The sequence below is a fragment of the Vigna unguiculata genome, chromosome 2 (genome assembly GCF_037176805.1).
Source record: "Vigna unguiculata cultivar grain cowpea cultivar isolate G323 ecotype 2 chromosome 2, ASM3717680v1, whole genome shotgun sequence".
Classification (NCBI taxonomy): domain Eukaryota; kingdom Viridiplantae; phylum Streptophyta; class Magnoliopsida; order Fabales; family Fabaceae; genus Vigna; species Vigna unguiculata.
This window is the reverse complement of record NC_140793.1, coordinates 17,569,139-17,590,070: the sequence shown is the minus strand read 5'-3', so window position 1 is coordinate 17,590,070 and position 20,932 is coordinate 17,569,139. Positions and strand designations below refer to the sequence as shown.

The 20,932-nt window shown below is 32.1% G+C and overlaps 1 protein-coding gene and 1 long non-coding RNA gene across 3 annotated transcripts; both read left to right on the top strand.

The window, feature by feature from the left end:
• Window positions 1–10,924: 10,924 nt before the first annotated feature.
• On the top strand, window positions 10,925–11,419 carry LOC114174499 (uncharacterized). The gene has a single exon (XM_028059337.1). It carries the CDS (start codon window positions 10,925–10,927, stop codon window positions 11,417–11,419), a length of 495 nt encoding a protein of 164 aa, XP_027915138.1.
• Window positions 11,420–14,164: 2,745 nt separating this feature from the next.
• On the top strand, window positions 14,165–17,968 carry LOC114171194 (uncharacterized). Of its 2 annotated transcripts, XR_003601385.2 has the most exons (5): window positions 14,165–14,870; window positions 15,384–15,505; window positions 15,624–15,710; window positions 16,539–16,689; window positions 17,722–17,968. It is a non-coding gene; the product is annotated as an uncharacterized LOC114171194 (long non-coding RNA). The 2 variants fall into 2 exon arrangements; XR_003601380.2 differs by having other exon boundaries at window positions 14,168–14,870; window positions 16,539–17,968.
• Window positions 17,969–20,932: the final 2,964 nt, after the last annotated feature.

Here is a 20,932-nt window from a genome sequence, read left to right as displayed (position 1 = left end):
TCTCAAATTTAATGTTTGGATATTACGAACATTTTCTTTTCAATTTTAATAATTTGAAATAATATTTAAAGTTTGACTGTTAAAATCATATTTAATGTCACAGTTAAGGTTAATGACAATCAAAGTAAAGACATATATATTCACATCTTTATTATAAACAATATATATTTTTTGTTTTTAGTGAGCCAAATATGTTTTGCAAGCACTCTAACTCCAAATATTTCAGGTGCTCCAAGCTCTAACTATAGGGTTACTTGACCTTTCCAAGGATATTCATCCTTTATCAGGGTACTCATTTTTTCTCAACTGAATGAGGGTTGTGTATGTAAAAGACACTCCGACAATGAAGTCAACCAAGTGTGTTAGCATATAAAAAATATAATCAGTAATGAACATAATCAATCAATCTTGTGCACTATGCTATTTATATTATGCTTATGGGCTTTTTACCTATATGGACCTGACCCATGACTAATTAGCTTGATTAACCTTTGGTTAATCCATCTGCTTATTAGTTACGATTTTAAGCTAGTCAACTTAGCCAAAGCATTAAGAACAAATTATAAATAATGAATTGGATTTTCACATGATGTTGGAAAGGCGAATATATTTTATATGATCAAATAACTACGTCAACCTCCAAAAAGAGTGTTTAGCTTTACATTAACATAAAGACTAAAGAAAATAAATGAGGAAGAATAACAGAGTACTTTTTATGTGTATATTTTCCTAGGATTCTCCAAAGTATTAGGTCGTGTTTTATCTAGTTGTAAATTTGTAACATTTGGAGTTGAACTTTTCCATCAAGACTTGTTCTCATATTTTATCTAGTTGTAGATGCTTTGCTTAAATAATCGTGTGTATTCCGAAAATAGATGTCCAAAAGTACCGGTAGATATAGGGTCAAAATATATTAATATTTGACACTTATGATTTGGTTTAATGGCAAACTACATGTAATACGTACTCAACTTTATAATGGGATGAAATAATAATGGATACCTAAATCTCAAATACTTTTTCTCATTTCAACAAAAGGTTAGTGAAATTTTATGTAATAATATTAATTCTCTATTATATAAATATAATTGACGACTTATTTAGAAGCCTGGCAGAAGTCTTGTTAAAAACGTTCATAGATGGTCTAACTATGTTATTAATATATACAAGTTTGTAAAATTCAATTTATTCAAATATGTTGAATATTTATATTTTCTATTAAACATGCATATATAAAAAAGATTGATTACTCATTCACTTTACTTTTTTTTTCTCTTTCTAAATGTGCATGTATCGAAAGATATTGATTAATATTTCAGTTTCTTTATATATATATATATATATATATATATATATATATATATATATATATATATATATATATATATATATATATATTTAGCGATATGTCATGTGTTTGTTTCATAGTACATAGAAGAAGTAAAAATGATGAAGTTGGAACTTCATCGTAGAGTTACTCATTTTGTATGTAAGACTTTTGATAAAGGAAGAATACTCACTTTAGAATCAATATATATCTTTATACCAAAAAGTCTCATATATAAGAAAAGTGACTCCACAACGAAGTTTCAATATCTTTTCTTTGTATTTATGCTCTAAAACAAATATATGACAACATCCACGTTAGTGCTACTAGGCTAGACCCCACCATAGATGTATCAATGAAAAATAATAAACATAACGTTGACTTTGTTCAATATGTCAAATTGTTACCATTACTCCCTTGATTAGAACATCACACTACAAGAAAAATGTGATTTATTTAAAGATATTTACATACGATCTTAATTTGTAGGTAACATAGGTATTATATATGAATTTTACCTATAAAATTGAGTTACACAATTTTTTTTTTTTGACATTTGGCGCGTTAGAATGAGAACATTTGCGAAAGATAGTATACGTAGGTAATGGTAAAAAATTTGTATGTAAGCAAAAAAAAAAGTACGTACTAATTTTACATACAAATTTATAAATGATTATTTATTAAAAATAAAAACCAAGGTTTATTCTTACGCTCACTCACTCAAATTTTTTGTTACTCGCGCTCCCTCTTTCCAAAAGAAGAAACCCTCACAAAATTTCTTTAAAATCACTCACAAAGAAACATTATTATAATTATTACTATGTTTATTATTCTTACTACATTGTTATTATTACTATTATTAGTATTATTAATAACAACATTGCAGAGTTTGGATCAATAATTTTGTGACTTTACTTTTAGAAAAGATCACGTGACTTTATATTATGTTACATTCATATATATATATATATATATATATATATATATATATATATATATATATATATATATATATATATATATATATATATATATATATATATATATATATATAGAGAGAGAGAGAGAGAGAGAGAGAGAGAGAGAGAAAGTATATGAATAAAATAAAATGACACTACAAAAATATTTAATTTTAGAAGGGGTTAATTAGTTGGGGTCATAATAACGTCCAGCAAAATACAATATACCAGAGGTTTCAAAAACTCCAGTTAAGTACCGGGGTTTTTTTTAAAGAACCCCAATAATGTTTAAATTTTAATTAATTTTTGCATTTTATTTTCTTTTGTAATTTTTAATGATTTAGAAACAGTCTCAGGAGCTGCAGTTCTATCTCGCGTGGTCGTGTTGCATATCTTTGTTGCGTGGTCGTCTCTCAGAGAAGATCGTTCTCCACTCTCCACCGTCCTCCACCACCACTGCATATCCTTCTTCACCGTTCTTCCTCACTGTCTCATGGAAACTTCTATGTAGTGAATCTTGAGGTAACGAAGATTGCTCTCCCTTACTTCCAATTTCGTTTACATACTTCATCTCCCTATTTCGTCTTTCGGTTTTTCTCTTTCGAACTCCCGAGTTCGTCTTCCAGCATTTCAATCTCGGTTTCGTTTTCATTTCATTTGCTACTATGTTCGATTTTTTGCTTTCAATTTTGTCCTAATTTTGTTTCTCTTTTCAATTTTGTCACGACGTGCGATTTTGCCACCGCCAAGTAATCGTGCCATTGTTACTTTCTGTTCGTGCTCCTCTTTTCATATCAGGTTTTTTGCTCTTTTCATATTTCCGTGTGCCTCTCATCAAGACTGATACAATTAAATGTTTTATTTTCCAAAATATTCTCGAACTCTGGTTCTACGATCATAATATTTTTTCCCCGTTTGTCATAATGGTGATATGTGATCTGCAGAGGTGTATCATATATATTTCAACGGTGAACAATTTTACATAACAGTTTTATATTTATGTAAGAAAAATATCAACGCCGACCATTATGGATGAAGAAAAGTTCAGTCTCATTTTTAACTCTTCAATTTCAGAGTTAGCTTGCTTCAAATTCAGTTAGCCTTCTACATATCCATGAGACTAAAAAATCTGCATGAGACTGAATCTATGCATTCATAAGGTATTTTAAAGACAACTTTAATTAATCTCACTTTTGTGGTGTGAAGGACTAAAGCAATGATTTAGAAATAAGTCTAATAATATCAAAAGCATACCAGTTTCCCATAATTTTTCTTTCATTTTGATTTGGTTTTTGATTGATGGAGGAAGTGCAGAAACCAGAGAAGAATCAACTGATAAGTCAAAATCATGTTTTAGGAGAGTAAGGAAGTTTCTTTAATTGGTATGTAAACTCTGAATATTCATTTTACATAAGTTGCTTGCTTTTGCAAGGTATTTTGAATAACATTGGGAAGAAGCTTTTCCATTTAGTAATCGACCAAGAGTGTCATACCTTATCAATAAATGTGATGAAATATATATAAAGTGATAATTTTCTAGAATAACAATGAAAGCTATATTGTTTCTACAAGATATAAACCTCAAGAAAGTCTTCAACAATCTAGTAGAACCCATAGGTTAAAATTGGAATATGTAGAAGAAGATGAAAGGTACAAAATAACAGTAAAACATCGTTTATATTTCTCCTCAATAGAAACTAAAGAAAAAAGAAGCATGCAAGAAAGAAAAATGCATCTCATGACATCAAGTAGCACCAAATAGCATCAAGTAAAGAAACATGCTTTTATATGGAAATTTGGATTTTATAAATGTGTTGTATATGTGTATGCATTTTTATATGTTTTATCTGTTAAGCTCACCCTATCTGCTTGTGTTTGGCGATGATCGTGTATGCGGTACACGTGAGCAGATGATGTTGTTATAGGTGGTTCTGGTGAGGCTTAGCTTCGGAGGGGGGATAGCTTGGGAGATTATTATTTTATGGATTTGAGATAATTTGTAAACTCTTATGAGAGGCTTTTATATTATTTCCAGTTTTACTATGGATTTTAGATTTAATTGGAAGTAATAAAAGTTTTAAATTTCCCGCGCTTTTGGGAAATGATGTTTATTAAATACAACATAATTATTATTTTCTTTATTTTATTATTTAAATCCGTAATATCCGGTCAGGATGTTACAATTTGTGTCTTATTTAATGGATTATTATTTTAATAATAATATGCTTGATCATGATGAGTGATACTATAATCTAAGATTTATAGAAATTATCATGAAACATGAATTGGTTGTGCACTTACTTTGTGCAAAATAACCTTTTTTTTGCCAAATTTCATTTTGACATGAAGGTGAAGGGGTAGGGAAACCCTAGGAGAGGCAGCCAAAAGGGTTGGGAAAACAACCCATAATTAATCTTGAATGGCAATTAAACATAATCTTAATGCCATTTTTGTTTCTGGATTAATTAAGCTTATTTAAGTGAATTTAGAGAGAGAGAGAAGAACATAGAGAGGAAGACAGTCTAGGGGAACATCTAGGAATCGTTTTGAGAGCATTAGGACTGCATTTCAGAGAGGATTGAGGTTTGTTTTTGGAAGGTGTCAAGGGAGGCCATTGTTGACCAAGAAGGAACTCTAGAATTCTCAAGTTTAAGCAAGGAATCTAGGTTAGGGGAGTTGGACTCCGTGTATTTAGATTCATATCATTTTGTTTATGATTGTTTGTAATCTGGATGTTCAAATATGGTTCAATATGTGAAACTGCATATTTCTAGAATTTTTCCAACAACTGCCTGAACTGGTGTAGCGCCTGGCGATGAGGTTTGAACCACCAGGGGAGAGCTACAAAATTAGTGGGGTTTGGAGCGTGCATCACCTGACGATGGGGAAGCTTATGCCAAGTAACAGTTGGAAGATAAAGAGCACTACAATGCGTAACGCCTGGCAGCCTGGGCCTTCCGCTAGCCAATTTGGAACTATGCCTAGCGACTTTGGAGTAGTGCGACACTATAATGCAGAGTCAGGATTTGTGACTTGTTTGCTTTTGCGTGGTTTATAAGTCTTTGGTGATACCTTAAAGATTAACTTGTTGGAGTGTTCCTTGAGTTGTGTCTCGGGATAGGGGAAAAACACGTGGCATTCCTTGAGTTGTGGCTTAGAATGACATCTCTTGAGTTGTGGCTCAGAATTACGGATGAACACGACGAATCCTTGAGGCATGGCTCAGATTGGCGAGTGTTGCCGGTGTGAGTGTGCGAGTTGTTGCTCGTACGGATGGGTCTAGAAGATTGTCCTCCTCGGTAGCCAGCCGACGAGTTTGATAGTCTTTGGACATTACGAACTATGCTCATATTGGAACTCCACCTAGCGTTACAGAGTGTGGTCCGTAGCAGGTTTCTCGCACGTGTTCTACAGGTTGTGGCTTGTAGGTGTGGCAGCAAGTGTATCTTGATGTATTCATCTAAAGACGTAGAACACATGTAACATGGTGGTGGCCATGTGGTATGGATTCAAAGGATATAGTTCCTTTGATATGAGTGTGCTTATATATTTGAATTATATATATGTTTTTATACTGTTAGCTCACCCTATCTGCTTATGTTTGGCGATGATCGTTTATTGCGTTACATGTGAGCAAATGATGTTGCAGGTGGATCTGGTGAGGCAAAGAGTCGGAGCATGGGCTATCTTGGGGATTTTCTATAGAGTTTTATTGCTTTATAGATTTTGAGGAATTGTAATAACTGATGCTATCAGACTTTGATTTTTGTATTCGACTTTTAATATTTTGGCAGATTTTTGAATAAGTGGAGATGAAAGAAATGTTTTAAATTTTCCCGTGTTTTTGGGAAATGAAGTATAATAAATGAGGTTTCCATTGTATTTCTTTATTTTATTATTTAATTAGTATATCCGACCGGGATGTTACACTCTCCTTATCCTTCCTCTCATATTCCTATGAATTTTCATCAACCTCTTTAAAAATTCCTCTTCTTTCTTTTTTTTAATTCACAAAACCCTTTCTTTTTTTCGGTCTTCCTCTTCACTATGTCTTTGGTCAAGGTAAAGATTTCGTTCTTCCTTTGTCAAATTTGGGTATGTTTTTAGGTGTTGTGTGTGGTGCCCTTGTAGTGATTTCTGGATTATGCATCTCCATTGTGGTTGTGGGTTGATTTTTAGGGTTTATGGTTCTCTTTGATTTTTTTCATTTGAATTGTGGCTATGTGTTGTGCGTTTATGTTGTGTTGTGCATTTGGGTTATGGGTTTTCAGAAGAAGTTCATTTTTCGAAAGGGTTTGTGGTGCTGTTTGATTCTTTGTGTTGGAGTTGTTTCCCATTGATTTTTGTATTTATACTTCTGGAAAGTTTTTTGGATTATTATTCTACATTGTGGTTGTGGTTTTTCCTGATGTTTTGATGTTTCGTTTTTTGGGGTTTAGGGTTATATTGTTGTTGTGTTTAAGTTTTAAGTTCCATGGTAGAAGAGTCAAAACGTACTTCTGTCTTTAAACAACATCAAATTAAACACAACCTCCACTCAATCAATGATGAGAATTTCTCCTAAATTTGAATGAAAGTTGTTGGGTCTTGATGTTAGTTTCGTGATTACTGATGTGCGAAAAATGTTATCTTTTTTATATTTTTTAAGGTTGCAATCTACCTAGATTTTAATACTTTTTTAAATTTATTTAGATAAATATAATAATTATAATTATATTATTATTTTATAAAAAAAGACATGTGTGCATTCATGGGTCACAAACTAGTATTATTTATTAAAAATAAGAAATCAAGGTTTATTCTCACTCTCGCCCTATCAAAATTTTATTACTCGCGCTCTTTCATTCCAAAAATAAGAAACCCTCACAAAATTAATCAAAATCCACTCAAAGCTCACTCTAAATCACTCATTTGGATTTTTCGAGGAGGGATTCACCATGAAATTCAATCAAAATGAAATATGAGTCAAGTCCACGCAAGAAATAGACACCACCTTGAACCCAAAACTTTAACACAATAAATTTATAGATCTTCTTTTTAAAGAAATGGAGAGTGTATAATAATTAATTCTTTATTATATATTTATAATGAGAATACGTATATCTTAATATTTTATTAATGATATTACTTCATTATAAATAATATATGATACTAGTGATATTTTTGAAAATTCTTTTTTGATAAATTTTTCAATGTTTTATTACAAAAAAAATATTTGTCACAAAAATATTATTTTTGATTAGTAAAAGGATATTCGACCTCTCCAAGAATATTCATCCTTTATCAAGGTACTCGTTCTTTCTCAACCGAGTAAGGGTTGTGCCTGTAAAAGACACTTCGACAGTAAAGTCGGCTAAGTGTGTTAACATATAACAAATGTAGTCATTAATGAACATAATCAATCTATCTTGTGCACTATGCTATTTATACTATGCTTATGGGCTTTTTACCTGTATGGACCTGACCCAATGACTAATTAGCTTGATTAACCTTTGGTTAATCCATATGCTTATTAGTTACGATTTTAAGCTAGTCAACTTAGTTAAAACTTTCGAGTTACCAGTTTTGGTTGGCCAACATGTATTCAACCAAGTCGTCATGATGCTAGATAATACCACGAGGGCCGAGTACATCTAGGCACTGATGACCAAGGTGTATTTGGATGTGTGAGGAATACTACCTGGTTGGTTGATATATAGTCGTCGAAGTTGTCACATTGTGTGTTCATATCATAAGGGCCGTGTACATTTAGGCACAGGTGGTCGAGATGTCCTCAATCATATATGGTCGAGATGTTGAGAGGGTGGGAAGATGAATGAAGGGGTTCATTTGCCTCACGTCAGTGCTAAGATTTTTAGAATTTGCTTTGCTGCCAATATCTATAAGAGAAGTTCAGTACTCGAGAGTTAACTAGTAATAAGTATGGTGTAAGACCCGAAAAAAATTAAAATAAAGAGAAACACATGAAAAAAAATTGATGGTTTGATTAAAATTGTGGATTTATTTAAATTAATTATTTTATTATGGTATTGAATTATAAAATATGGAATTATTAGTTAAATGATTTAAGCTATTAGTTTATTTATGTTAATTATTAAAAATATGAAGTATGGCATATATATGTTTAGTGGCAGGTATTTGCTTGGTGTGTGTTAGGGTCACGACTGTGACCCTGACTAGCGAAAGTTTGGGATCCATTTTTAAGAAAATGATATATTAACAAAGTTTTTTTTAACAAAATTTGATAAACTACTAAATAAGGTAAAATAAATATTATTTTTATTACTTCATTTTCATTAAAAAATAAAAAATTAATCTACTTTAATCTATTCATAGAAAGTTTGTGAACTTTGTCAAAAAACTTTTTTGTCAAAACTTCATTTTCCTTTTAGATTTCTCTCTCCCACATTTTTTTTGTCGCAGCATGCAAACACTCATATTCTGTTTTGATTTTTTTAAACACGTTGTTGCTGCAGATATTAAAAAGATAAACATGATTTTATTTTGAGAAGAGAATCTCAACTGAATCGGGGAGTAAATAATAGTCAAGGTTAGGGTTATATAGTTGAAGGGAGACGGTCGTTAGGGTATCTATTGTCCTAACTACACCATGAACCAGGTGCAAGTACACACAATATACAGTAAGCAACCATCGACGACCTTCAAGGCCGCTTACTCTATACTAAGGAATCCCTTAGTATATAGTAAGCAACCATCAACAACCTTCAAGGTCTCTTACTCTGTACTAGGGAATCCTTTAGTACACAATAAGCAACCATCAACAACCTTCAAGGTCGCTTACTCTGTACTAAAATATCCCTTAGTACACAGTAAGAAGCCATCAACAACCTTCAAGGCCACTTACTCGGTACTAAGGATTCATACATAGTAAGCAACCATCATTAACCTTCAAGGCCGTTTACCCTGTACTAAGGAATCCCTTAGTACATAGTAAGCAATCATCAACAACCTTCAAGGTCGCTTACTCTATACTAAGGAATCCCTTCGTAGACAGTAAGCAACCATCAACAATCTTCGAGGTCGCTCACTATGTACTAAGAAACCTCTTGGTATATAGTAAACGATTATCAACACTTATATTAATCACCCTACATTGAGGAATATACCAGTATGCAGTAGGCGGACTTAAGCATCCAACTGACAGGCAATAAGGAAATCTCCATGAAAAATACACTATGAAGCTGCACGAGTAAGAGGTAATCATCCCTATCCACTCAACTAATTAGGTGCCTAAAGAGTATCCAACCCTCAGATCCCACATGTCCGCTTATCGGATATTGTATACTTAGGATCCCCCATAAGTAAACAATATCTGTCCATATTGACTCATAAGCTGCCTACCAGTAACTATTGAGGGTTCTTCTTGTAATTTCACTCACTACCACTGGATTCAGAAATAGTTAAAAGAGGTATTTTAGGCTCAAAAGCTCATTCCAAGTAGGACCCACAAGTAAAAGGGGTATAAATAACACATTGTTCTATGCATTGATTACGCATTAAAATATTGTTTGAATCCTTGACATCATCAGTGCTAACTTAAGCATCAAAGTGTCTTTTGCATGGTGTAAGACCCGAAAAAAATTAAAATAAAGAGAAACACATGAAAAAAATTGATGGTTTTATTAAAAATTAGTAATATTCCTTAGGGATGTTACAATTGGTATTAGAGCAAAAGTTTTGAAAATATTTTTTTAAATATTTTGGGGCTAGTGGGGAGTGAGCTTATCGATGTGGTGGTTTTGCTGTGAAGGACTTCTTGCACCACAAGCCAGCTGAGTTCACTGGCAAAGCCTCTTTGGATGAAGCGGAAGCATGTCTCCGCAAGTGTGAAAAGATATTCACAATGATGAGCTGCGCGGATGAGCAGAAACTTCTATTTGCCACGTACTTTCTGAATGATGATGCTGAGTACTGGTGGGCGGGGATGCAACAACAGATGTAGACCCGAGAGGAACAGATAGATTGGACCAACTTCAGGACACGTTTCCTGGAAAAATACTTCCCAGACACAACTAAACAAGACAGGGAAGTTGAGTTCCTTCCACTGCAATAAGGGGATATGACGGTGCAGGAATATGTGAACAGGTTTGAGCACCTGGCGAGGTATTACTCGCAAGCTATTTCTGAAGAATGAAGATGTTTAAAGTTTGAGCGAGGACTCAGTCATGAGCTGAAGAGGGTGGTAACACCTTTGCGAGAGAGAAGATTCCCAGTCTTGGTGGAACAGGCCAAGAGTGTTGAGCACCTGGAGAAGGGCCCTGGGCCAGTTGTGAGTAAACATCAGAAAAATGTCGCTGAAGCTAGGTAGATGAAAAAGCCTTACAGCTGACCACAGGCATCCCAGGGTCCCACTTGCTATCAGTGTGGCAGACCCCATCTGAAGAGAAATTGTCCCCAGCTGGTAGGCGGAGTAGGAGGGTCAGGCGACCGTCGCAAGTGTTTCATATGTGACAAACCTGGGCACTTTGCAAATAATTGCCCAGAAAAGAATAGTTTGAGTGCGAAGAAACCAACAGCATCACCCGTAGAAAGGGTGAGAGCGGCCGGCAGGGTCTTTGCCATGACATCTACTAAGGCTACTCAGTTAGGTAATTTAATATTACAGTCTTGTTTACTCATGGGGCATGATGTAATGGTATTATTTGATTCTAGCGCAACACATTTGTTTATCTCTAATGGTTGTGTGGGGAGATTGAGCTTGGAGCAACGTGATTTGGGGTGTGAGTTGCTTGTTTCAACTCCTTCCTCAGGTCAGGTAGCTACCAATTCAGTGTGTGTTGGGTGTTCTATGGTGGTGGAAGGTCACAGATTCAAGGTGAACTTGGTGTGCTTGCCCTTGAAGGGACTGGATGTGATATTGGGGATGGACTGGTTGTCTAACAATCACATCATAATTGATTGTGGACGGCGCAATTTGGTATTCCCAGAACATGAAGGGTTAGAATTGATATCAACTCGGGAAGCTGTGAAAGCACTGCAAGACGGGGTCGTGTGTTTTATGGTGGTGGCCAAGCTAGAGAAGAAAAGTGTTGCGGAGATGATCCAATCTATACCGGTGGCTAGCGAATATGCGGATGTGTGGTTTATTTCCCTTCCTAATTTATCTTCCTAGGGTTGAGTGTGGTTTATTTCTCTACTTTAAACACATGACCATGGAATTGTTCTTTGCTAGTTGGTTGAACAAATGCATTATGTTATTTTGAAATACCATATTCAAGTTTAACTATGATATGTAGATGGTTTCGAGTCTAAGTATATGAAACAGAAAAAAAAAGGGATGGTGTGGGTAAAGGAGTATGACAATTTTGAACAACTATTGTGCGAGTATAGTGTCTGCAAGTGTGTAATTAATTAGAAGCTCAAAATGGTTGGTCTCGTCAAGGGATTATGCTTTGAGTTCTTACCCACTTCATGAACCTTTCAATTGAATATTCACAAAAGCGATTTGGTGGGGAAACCATTATTGTTCAGTCCACATTGTTTTCTTCTCTTCTTGATGGCACTTCTTACCCAACCCGCTTCCATTTCTGAATTACATAAAAACTGTCACCCTGAACTTTTTAATGTCCTTCCTTCATCATCGTAAACTTTACGCTATATTATTATTTTTTAATCAAACCTAATTTATAGCAGCTGCATGCGTGCGAATTTAGGGTTAAATTAATTTAAAAGCTGGAGTCGTTCAATATTTCATTTATAATCTGCAACATAAATTAAATATAGATGGTAGCCATCTCCTTTTTTATTCATTTGTCTTCTTGTTGTTGGTTTGGAATGTTGAAAATGTGAATTAGTTTAAGGAGTGAAACTCGGTATATGCATGGTGTGGTGAAGGGATAAGTAATGATGTGTGTAACAATGTTGTGTTGGAGGTAATGGATAGAATGGAGATTTGTTTGTAAAGACAATACATTTTTGTCCACAAATATTTATTGGCTGAAGAGAAGAGAGATTCAAAGAGTTCAAACTCTAACAATGGAATTCAGCATTCAAGTATGTGATGGCTAATGTTTTACATGTTTATTTATATCATAACAGCTTGAACATTAGAGGAAAAATGAGAAACAAGGTAAAAGCCTCATCATCCTTAGTTTTTTTTTAAAAAAACTACCAACCATATAAAAAACCTTGGTCATCGAGAGGGCTCTGTGTCTCCTTGTGGTGTGTGTTCTTTTTACAAGATACTGCTATTTTGTTTATTGGAGGAATTGGTGTTTGGAATTAGAAGAAAATGAAGTATATTGTATGGGAACGACAATGAGTGCATGGTTTCTGTTGCCATTTAAAACCCTTTTACAAACTGCATAGAATTAGATTTATTTTGCTGCTTTTCTGATTTTGTGTGAGTTCTTAAAGCAATTTCGTTTGTGAGCATTAATTGTTGATTTGCTTATTTGAGTCTGAACTAATTATTGGTGTATTGGTTTACCATTTTAAGTTGTCAATATTTGTTTGTTTGGCGGTCCTTTGCACTTTCAATTTAATGCATGAAAAAATAGATGAGCTAATGTTGAATAACCCAGATATTGCACCAGATATATCTTCAAATGATCCAATTGGTCTCATATTTGGTAAGGAGCATCCAGGTCGGGTCAAAGGATTGTCATATGGAGCTTGTCCCACTCTTGCATTTAAGCAATCCACTACTAGGTTAAATGGTATGAATTTTGCTTCATGTAGTGCAACATCAACAAATACGGATGAGAAGTTTCTAAAGATGGAAAATAAGCTCACAACTCTCAAAAACCAAATGCAAACATTGGTTGCCTACATTGCTTCTAGAGATGACGTTCTTGACCATTTTGCTGCTATGGCTGCTGGTTTGGTACATACTTCGGTTAATGATGTAAAAATTAATAGTTTATTTAACAAATTACATAAGTTTATTATAATACACATGTGAATTTGAATAAGTTATAAGTTTTTTTTTTATTCCAGGTACCCGATTTTGGAAGTGGTGCTCCATCACCTATTGGTATAAGAAGATCAAGCGAGGCAGAAAAGACAAGTTAGGAACATAGCTATAGGGATATAGCTCTAGAAATTTAGGAAAATGTATTATAATAATGTTTTAGATTTCTTTTTGGCTTTTGTTTTCAATGTGAGAACTTTTGGATGGTGTTTCATGATATCAACTTTTTTAATATGAAATATGAATTATGAATGAAAGTATTATTGATCAAGATGTTGTCTATGATTTTTTTAATTTTATGGAAAACAGGTTCAATAATAATGGAAAGCAGGTTACATAAAAATAATATAAAAAAAATCACATTCAAATTATGACAGTTGAAACGTTGTATAACGCATTCGTACAGTGCAAATAATGGCATTTGTAGGTGTTGTATTTCGCATGATAATTCTTTAAAAATAAACAAATTAAGACGATTCCCACTGTCATTATTTGCACACAAAATACGGCGGTTCGAACTGCCATTATTTGCGCAATGCATTTAATGGCAAGTGTTGCAGCGTTTCGTCCAAGACCGCCATATTATTCATTGAGGCAGCAGGATATATGGCGGTACTCGTATCTGCCATACGCGCAAAAATATGGCAGTCAAAATCGCCATTTTATACCCCAAATAACCGCCGTATTTAACGATTTTTTTTGTAGTGTCAAAACTACCATTTTAATGTTTTTCACGTCTCACGCTTAGCTCCTCCTAACTCCTAAACCTACTTAACCACTACACCATTTATTGTTTTTAGTAACATTTTCTTAGTTACGTTTGTTTAAAATGTTACAATATATAAATTTCTTCATACTACTGTAACATTTTTCATATAAATGTTACTAAAGGCTAAAATTAACTTTTTTTTCTTTTTTTTGTTACTTGTTTAATTTATTTTTCCTTTGTAGTCTCATTTCATTACGAAATTTTCTTTTCCTTCCCTTTGCCAAAAAGACCTCAGTAGCTCTTTCTCCCACCCTCATTTCAAAAGGGTTTAATCTCCTAAACCGAAGTTAGATTCTAAAATACGCGATCGATTAGGTGTTCTTCCACAACTACGTTATTCCTGAATCCTAATTTCAATTTTACAAAAATTTCTTCCCTCCAGCGTCGCGTTGAAGCGAGAGCGAGGACCATCCTCTCTGTTTTCGAGGGTTTCTTCCATCATCACCGTCTGTGACGTTGTTATAGATGTCGCCGGCAGCGACATAAGTTATCGTCTTGTTCCATCATCCTTCAAAATCTCGTGTAAGGCTTCTCTTCTTCTTCCACTTCAAACCTGTGTCTCTAATCTTAGACCAACCATGAGAGACCAAACCTCAGCTTCAGTGTGTGAAGATTTCACTCCGAGTCTCGATCAAACATTGTCATTGTGAATCTGATTCTTAGTACATACTTTATTTCATTTTTTCTTTTTGAAATTTTGTGTTTGTTCCCCTAATTTATGAACTTCTCAATGCTTCACGTTCTTGTCATTGATGACAACCTCGTTGAGAGCAAGGTCATTGAACAATTGCTCAAGATTTCTTCTGCAAATGTTGTCGTTGATGGCAACCTCGTTTATAGTATTTTGGCTTGGATGAAGAGACCAGTTCTCTTGGGTGGGATGTAAGTGAATTTTGTTATTTATGATGCATACTTTCTATTTATGCTTCAGAATTCTGTTCCTTGTTTCAGGGTTAGTTATGGCTCGAAAACGTTGCATATATATTAGGATGACAACATACTATGAAAAATAATATACTTCCCACTTGGTCGGTAGCTATCTCGCGCACTATCATAGGCTAAACTAACCTGGCTGCTGTTTTTTGCTATAAAATGGTTCCTTTATATAGGTTTATTGCTTTTTCAAGTTGCTGCTATACACACATATAATCATGCATGTGTTCCTAGCAATCACTGATAATTTTGCTCTTTTTTATTCCATTCTCTTGGTTGGAAACTGATAAAACACAAGTGTTATAAATTTTAGTTAAGGAGAAAACTAAGTTTAAAAAAGTAACAATAATATATATCTAACATTATTTTTATGGTAAGGTAATAGGGTAGAAGGATAGTTAATCTTCCCTTTTTTATGACTTTTTTATGCTTTCGATGCAATTATTAGTTGTGTGAACGTAGGTATAATATGATAGAACAAGGGCACGTTTGGACAAAGTTTTCTTTCTTTGACTAAGTCAAGATCAACAGCAGAAATGAGGGGTGAGATTGTCTTTGGTGGTCTTGCTTGGTCCAAAAGAGGGGTTAGTTTCCCATATAAAACAAGTTCTTATTTGTCTTCTTATATTTTGCGTTATCTATAAACTTGCATATGATTTAGTTTTCTGTAAAATTTAACTCACTGTAGTATATATATTGTAGTGATGATTAGTGATTCGTTGAACCACAACTCAATTGTTAATGGTGCACGAGGATCAATAGCAACTATTTGTGTTTTTCAACACAATGGTGAGTACAATTCTTTGTTGTATACTAAAATAAGTTGAGTTAGTAGTCTTGGAGTCCCTGGCTTTTCAATTTCACACACTGTACAAAAGGAAAGAACTTTATTTTAAGTTGTGGTTTGGGATTCATCCTACATATGTATAGGATAGTTAAATTTCAGTGACCTCATTTATGCTAACATATCTGAACAGAAAGGGGAACTTAACTAGCTTAAGATTAAATATGTTTATATGTAGTTTGAGCACTTGGTTAACTGCTAAGTTATATTTTGGTTTCTCTCTGTTTGTGTTAATATGGTGTGCTCTCTATTTGCATGATATTATGAATGGATTCATAATATGAATGGATTCCTATTTCTTAAGAAATTGAAAAGTAGAAAACCTAGGCTTTTCTTATTGTTTAGAAATTTTTGCTCTTTTGAGTGCATATACAGAAACCTAAGCATAAGAGATGTATTAAAATTCAAGGTTCAGTAACTTTCAACTGTGGAATTTATCCTAAACATAGATGGAAGAGATTATAAATTTTAGTATCTTAGACCTGATGTCTTGTGAACAAGTTTACAAGGTCATTCGAATTTAGAATTCCTGTGCCACATGCCTCCATGTTCTTTTCTGTTTCTGATGTTAAATGATGCGAAAGGGAACAAAACAGAGCACAATATGGTGGTGGGATGGGAACATAATAAAGGTTGTTGTTGAGTTTGGTACTGTAAGGTAGGAACTAGTTTGAATGATTATGCAATAAATGTGTTCTAAGATGAGATTTATGTACAACACATTTTATGCTTTTAGAATATTTCTTCTCTAATCAATGTATATTTAATTTTAGGCCTATAGAAATTGCCACCATTGCTTGAGGATCGCCATTGGATTTTTCTTCTGTTAATTTTTGGCAGATAATCAAGTAGAACCGCCTTCAAGTTCAATTTTGTATCCTCTCTCATATTGGACATACAGGGACAACTCTAGTTATATTCCAGGTAACATGTTTTAGATGTTTAAGGATATTTATGTGGATGTGAACAACACAACCTTTGAGGTATACCTTTGTCATTATTTATCCTTAGCCTTGAATATGCATGTTCATAGTTTCAAATGAGGAACTTGGAAAGATAAATTACTTCCTTCTAAACATGTTGAACACCTGTTATAAAAGCCACTGAAATCTTAATATTATAATTATGAGATTCACTGTCATTATTAAAGTGCTTTGGTATTTATAGGAATCAGTGATAACTTTTCTAAATTTTCATTATAGTCAACATATAAATTTTAAATATTTTTCAGGAGATATTATTGGAGGCCAATATTTAAGTTCTTTTTTCTTCATTTTCATATCACATACTCTATAAATGATGCCTTATGGAATTATTCTAACCTGCTGCAACTACTTTTTTTTAAGCCAAAATGGTTAATTTACTATTATATAATCTATGTGCATATTAATAATTTTTTCTATAAAGACAAAAATAAAGACAAGAGGCATATCTATTTTAGAATAAATAAATAATTTGGATTTTAAATAGGTGAATAATTGTTGAATTTTGAGAGAATCAACCTCACATTTAGTTTTATAGTAAGTAAAATGATTGATAAGTTTATTCGTTATTAAGTGTATTGTGGCATAAATTTTACTAATTACAATTTTTTAAAACTATTTGAATGGAAAAACACTAATACTTTTAATTTTATAAAAAAACCAAGTTTCTTGTTTTGCTTTCCCCTTTAATCACTTAATGATATTTTTGATGATTTTGTTTTTCTCTCCGTCATGAATGTATTGGCTCAGATATTCAGGATAAAGAAATTCTAACTTTTGTCACAATGCTAATGGACTTCACCAATGATTGATTTGCTTTCTCGATTCAGTCATTTGTCTATCGTAATTCACATCATAGTTATATTTTTCTTGACAATTTCTAAATTTCTATGTTTATATTAGTTTTTAAACTTCTCTTGATTGAGGTCTTACACTTATGTTGTGGTTGATTCGTGCCTTTTTGCAATATCAGGGAATAAGTAAAACTGAAATCATGTCTCTTGATTTCTCCATTTCTGAGAATGAAGGAACAGTAGAATGTTATGAAAACACTTTCATGGAGATGAAAAATCTTAAAATACTACTTAATAGAAATGTTAAATTTCTTGATTCTCACCTCTGATGTATATACGCAATGCCATAGCTGTGAATGAATTTCTTGGTCATAGTTGGAGAAAGGTAATACACTTTGTTTGCAATGGTTAATATATTTTGTTACTTGGATCCTTTTATATAACCACAAACATAATTTGTTTTCATTGAATATGTTTCTTCTGTAACATTCAACTGGTTTGCTAAATTTGCATCTAAAAGTTAGAAAACATTTTGTAACAGTTTTAAAATGTTAAAAATAAAGGCAATTTGTAACATTTTTTAATTGTTACAAAATAAGATAATTAGTTACATTTATTTAAATGTTAGAGAATATATAGATAACATTTTTAAAGTGTTACAAAAATATTAAATTCGCAACATTTTTCTAATGTTAGTAAAGATACTGATTAGTAACATTTTTAAAAATGATGCTAATAATGCATAAAAATGTTGTTAAAACCTTTTGGTAACATGTACTATACACAACATGTGTATAAATGTTGCCTTTGCAAATAGCAACATTTTTTTAGATTTTAGCAACATTTTTTAAATGTGATTAAAACTAATATATCTAGTAGTGAACTAATGGAAAGGTGATATGGTAATTTGGTGTGTCAGATTCATTCATAGGCTGATTGGAATCATAATAGTTATTGTTGCATCTACATCATTCATATCATTAATATTAATACTTATTTTTATATTCCATGAAAATTTCTCATTGAGTTTGATGTAGTTTTGTATTAAATATGAATTTAAGATGGAACATTAAACATGACTAAAGTCCAATATACTATCTAACCTCTTAATATGGATAATATTCTATTAAACTTAAATAGAATTATCAAATATAAATAATGAAAATTATTCTTATTTTGATTAAATTTATTACATAAGATAAAACATAATAATTGATTGTTTAGTCTTAAAATAATATTGTAAAATTAATTATTATATTTAAGTTATTGTTTGTTTTTAAGTTATATATCTCTATCGCGATTTTATTTTAAAAATTATTTCATAAGTCGAAAGAGAAAGATACATATAAGTAATTTTTAATCTCAATTTCTTCTAAATAGATAAGACTTTCTAACATATTGAACCAAAGTCACATAGATATTCCACGATTTTATATTTTATACCCTTGAACCAAAGTCACATTCTAATTCAAGAAGACAAGTGAAAGAAATAAAAATAAAATAAAAGATAAACATAAGTGAAATTAAATATATAATTTCATCATTTTGACAGAGTGAGTAAGTACACAAAAAATGACGAAGGATGATTTTTATATCATTATAGATTGTGGAATTTAGACTAATTTAAATATGTACTTTCTATTACATTTAAATTAATTTCATCATTATCTTAGTTAAGCCTTCAGTTTATTTGGATAAGAATAAATAAAGGAAAAATAATAAATATAGAAAAACAAATGAAAACATAATTGTTTGGGTACACATATAGTGTCTACCTCAATAAAAAAGTTCACCCGCAACCCACCCAACTAGTGGGTACTCATCTAAAAATTGCTCGGGGATATTTTATTGTGAGTAGCCATGGATACCGCGAATATTTAAAAAAAATTAATTTTTAAAATAAACTTTAAATAAAATTACAAAAAATATCTCAAATTAATATATAAATTAAAATTTAATTTTAATTAAATTCAATCTAATAAAATATAAATTAAATTTTAATTTTAATTTTAATTAAATTTAACTTAATAAAATATAAATTAATGTTTAATTTTAATTATTTGCGGGTAGTATGATACTCGCACCCGATTCGTTTCATAAATGGATATTAAAATATCCTTTATTTGCCACTTGTGGATAATAAATACCCGCACATACCAACTATCTGTCACGGATTTTATCCGTGGATACCCATGGGCGCAAGTAGGTTTTACATCCCTATCCATACCTGTCACATTATAGACATGGTAACTGTGAAAATATTAAATGCTTATCAACGTAGTATTAAGTGTTGACTTGTGGTCAAAATTTTGCACCCCCTCACAATTAGTGCACTTTGGTAAGGGTTTAAATATGTAGCCCATTTATAGTCAATGAGACAACTTCAATAAGGTATAATGCAACATATTTAACATGATCAAATTCCATGTGAGATAATTGGTTCACAACTACCACATTATAGAATGTTATCTATGAAAATATTAAATGCTAACCAATGTAGTATTAAGTGTTGAGTTGCATTAAAGCTTTTGTACACCCTTACAATCAAAGTTATGTGGTAATATATAGCCTACTTGTAGTCAATAAGGTCTAATGCAACATATTTAACATGATCAAATTTCGTGTGAGATAATTGGTTCACAGTTGCCACATTACAAATATTAAATGCTTATCAATGAATGTAATATTTTATGTTGACCTATGCTAACGATTTTGCACACCCTCATGACTAGTGCAATGTGGTAAGGGTTTCAATATGTATACCACTTCAATAAGGTATAATGAAAGGTATTTAACATGATCAGATTTCGTGTGAGATAATTGGTCCACAATTGTCACATTGCAGACATGTTATTAGTGAAAATATTAAATATTTAGTAATGTAGTATTAAGTGTTGACCTGCATTAAAGATTTCGCACACCCTCACAATCAGAGCTATAAATTATATTAAATGTTTACCAATGTAGTGTTGGATTGAGGATAACTAATGCAAAAATAATAAATTCAATTTTTCCTTCCCATCAAACTACTTTTACAAAAGCATTTTTTTTAAATAAAAATATAAAAATTTATAGATGAAAAAAAAAGTGGAAATTAAAGTTACTTAAATAGAATAAAAATGAGTAAAAATCTTAAAATATAGATTTAATTAATGTAATAAAAAAAGAATAATATTATGAATACCGAAATATACTTATTTTAATTTTAATACAAATGAGTATGAATTAAATTAAAATTGAGAGATGATTGATTATGAAGTTATTAGTTTGTAACCCTAAAAGCGTAGAATGATCTTTGCATATTTGGAAAGATGTTTTTTCTCTCTACACCCCACTATTGTAAAACACTTTCCTTTTTCGTGCCTTTTACAAAAATAAAAAAAAAATCAA

What these genes read in the sequence shown, in the direction of transcription:
- LOC114174499 (XM_028059337.1), top strand. Translation starts at nt 10,925, where the DNA reads ATGGGGCATGATGTAATGGTATTATTTGATTCTAGCGCAACACATTTG.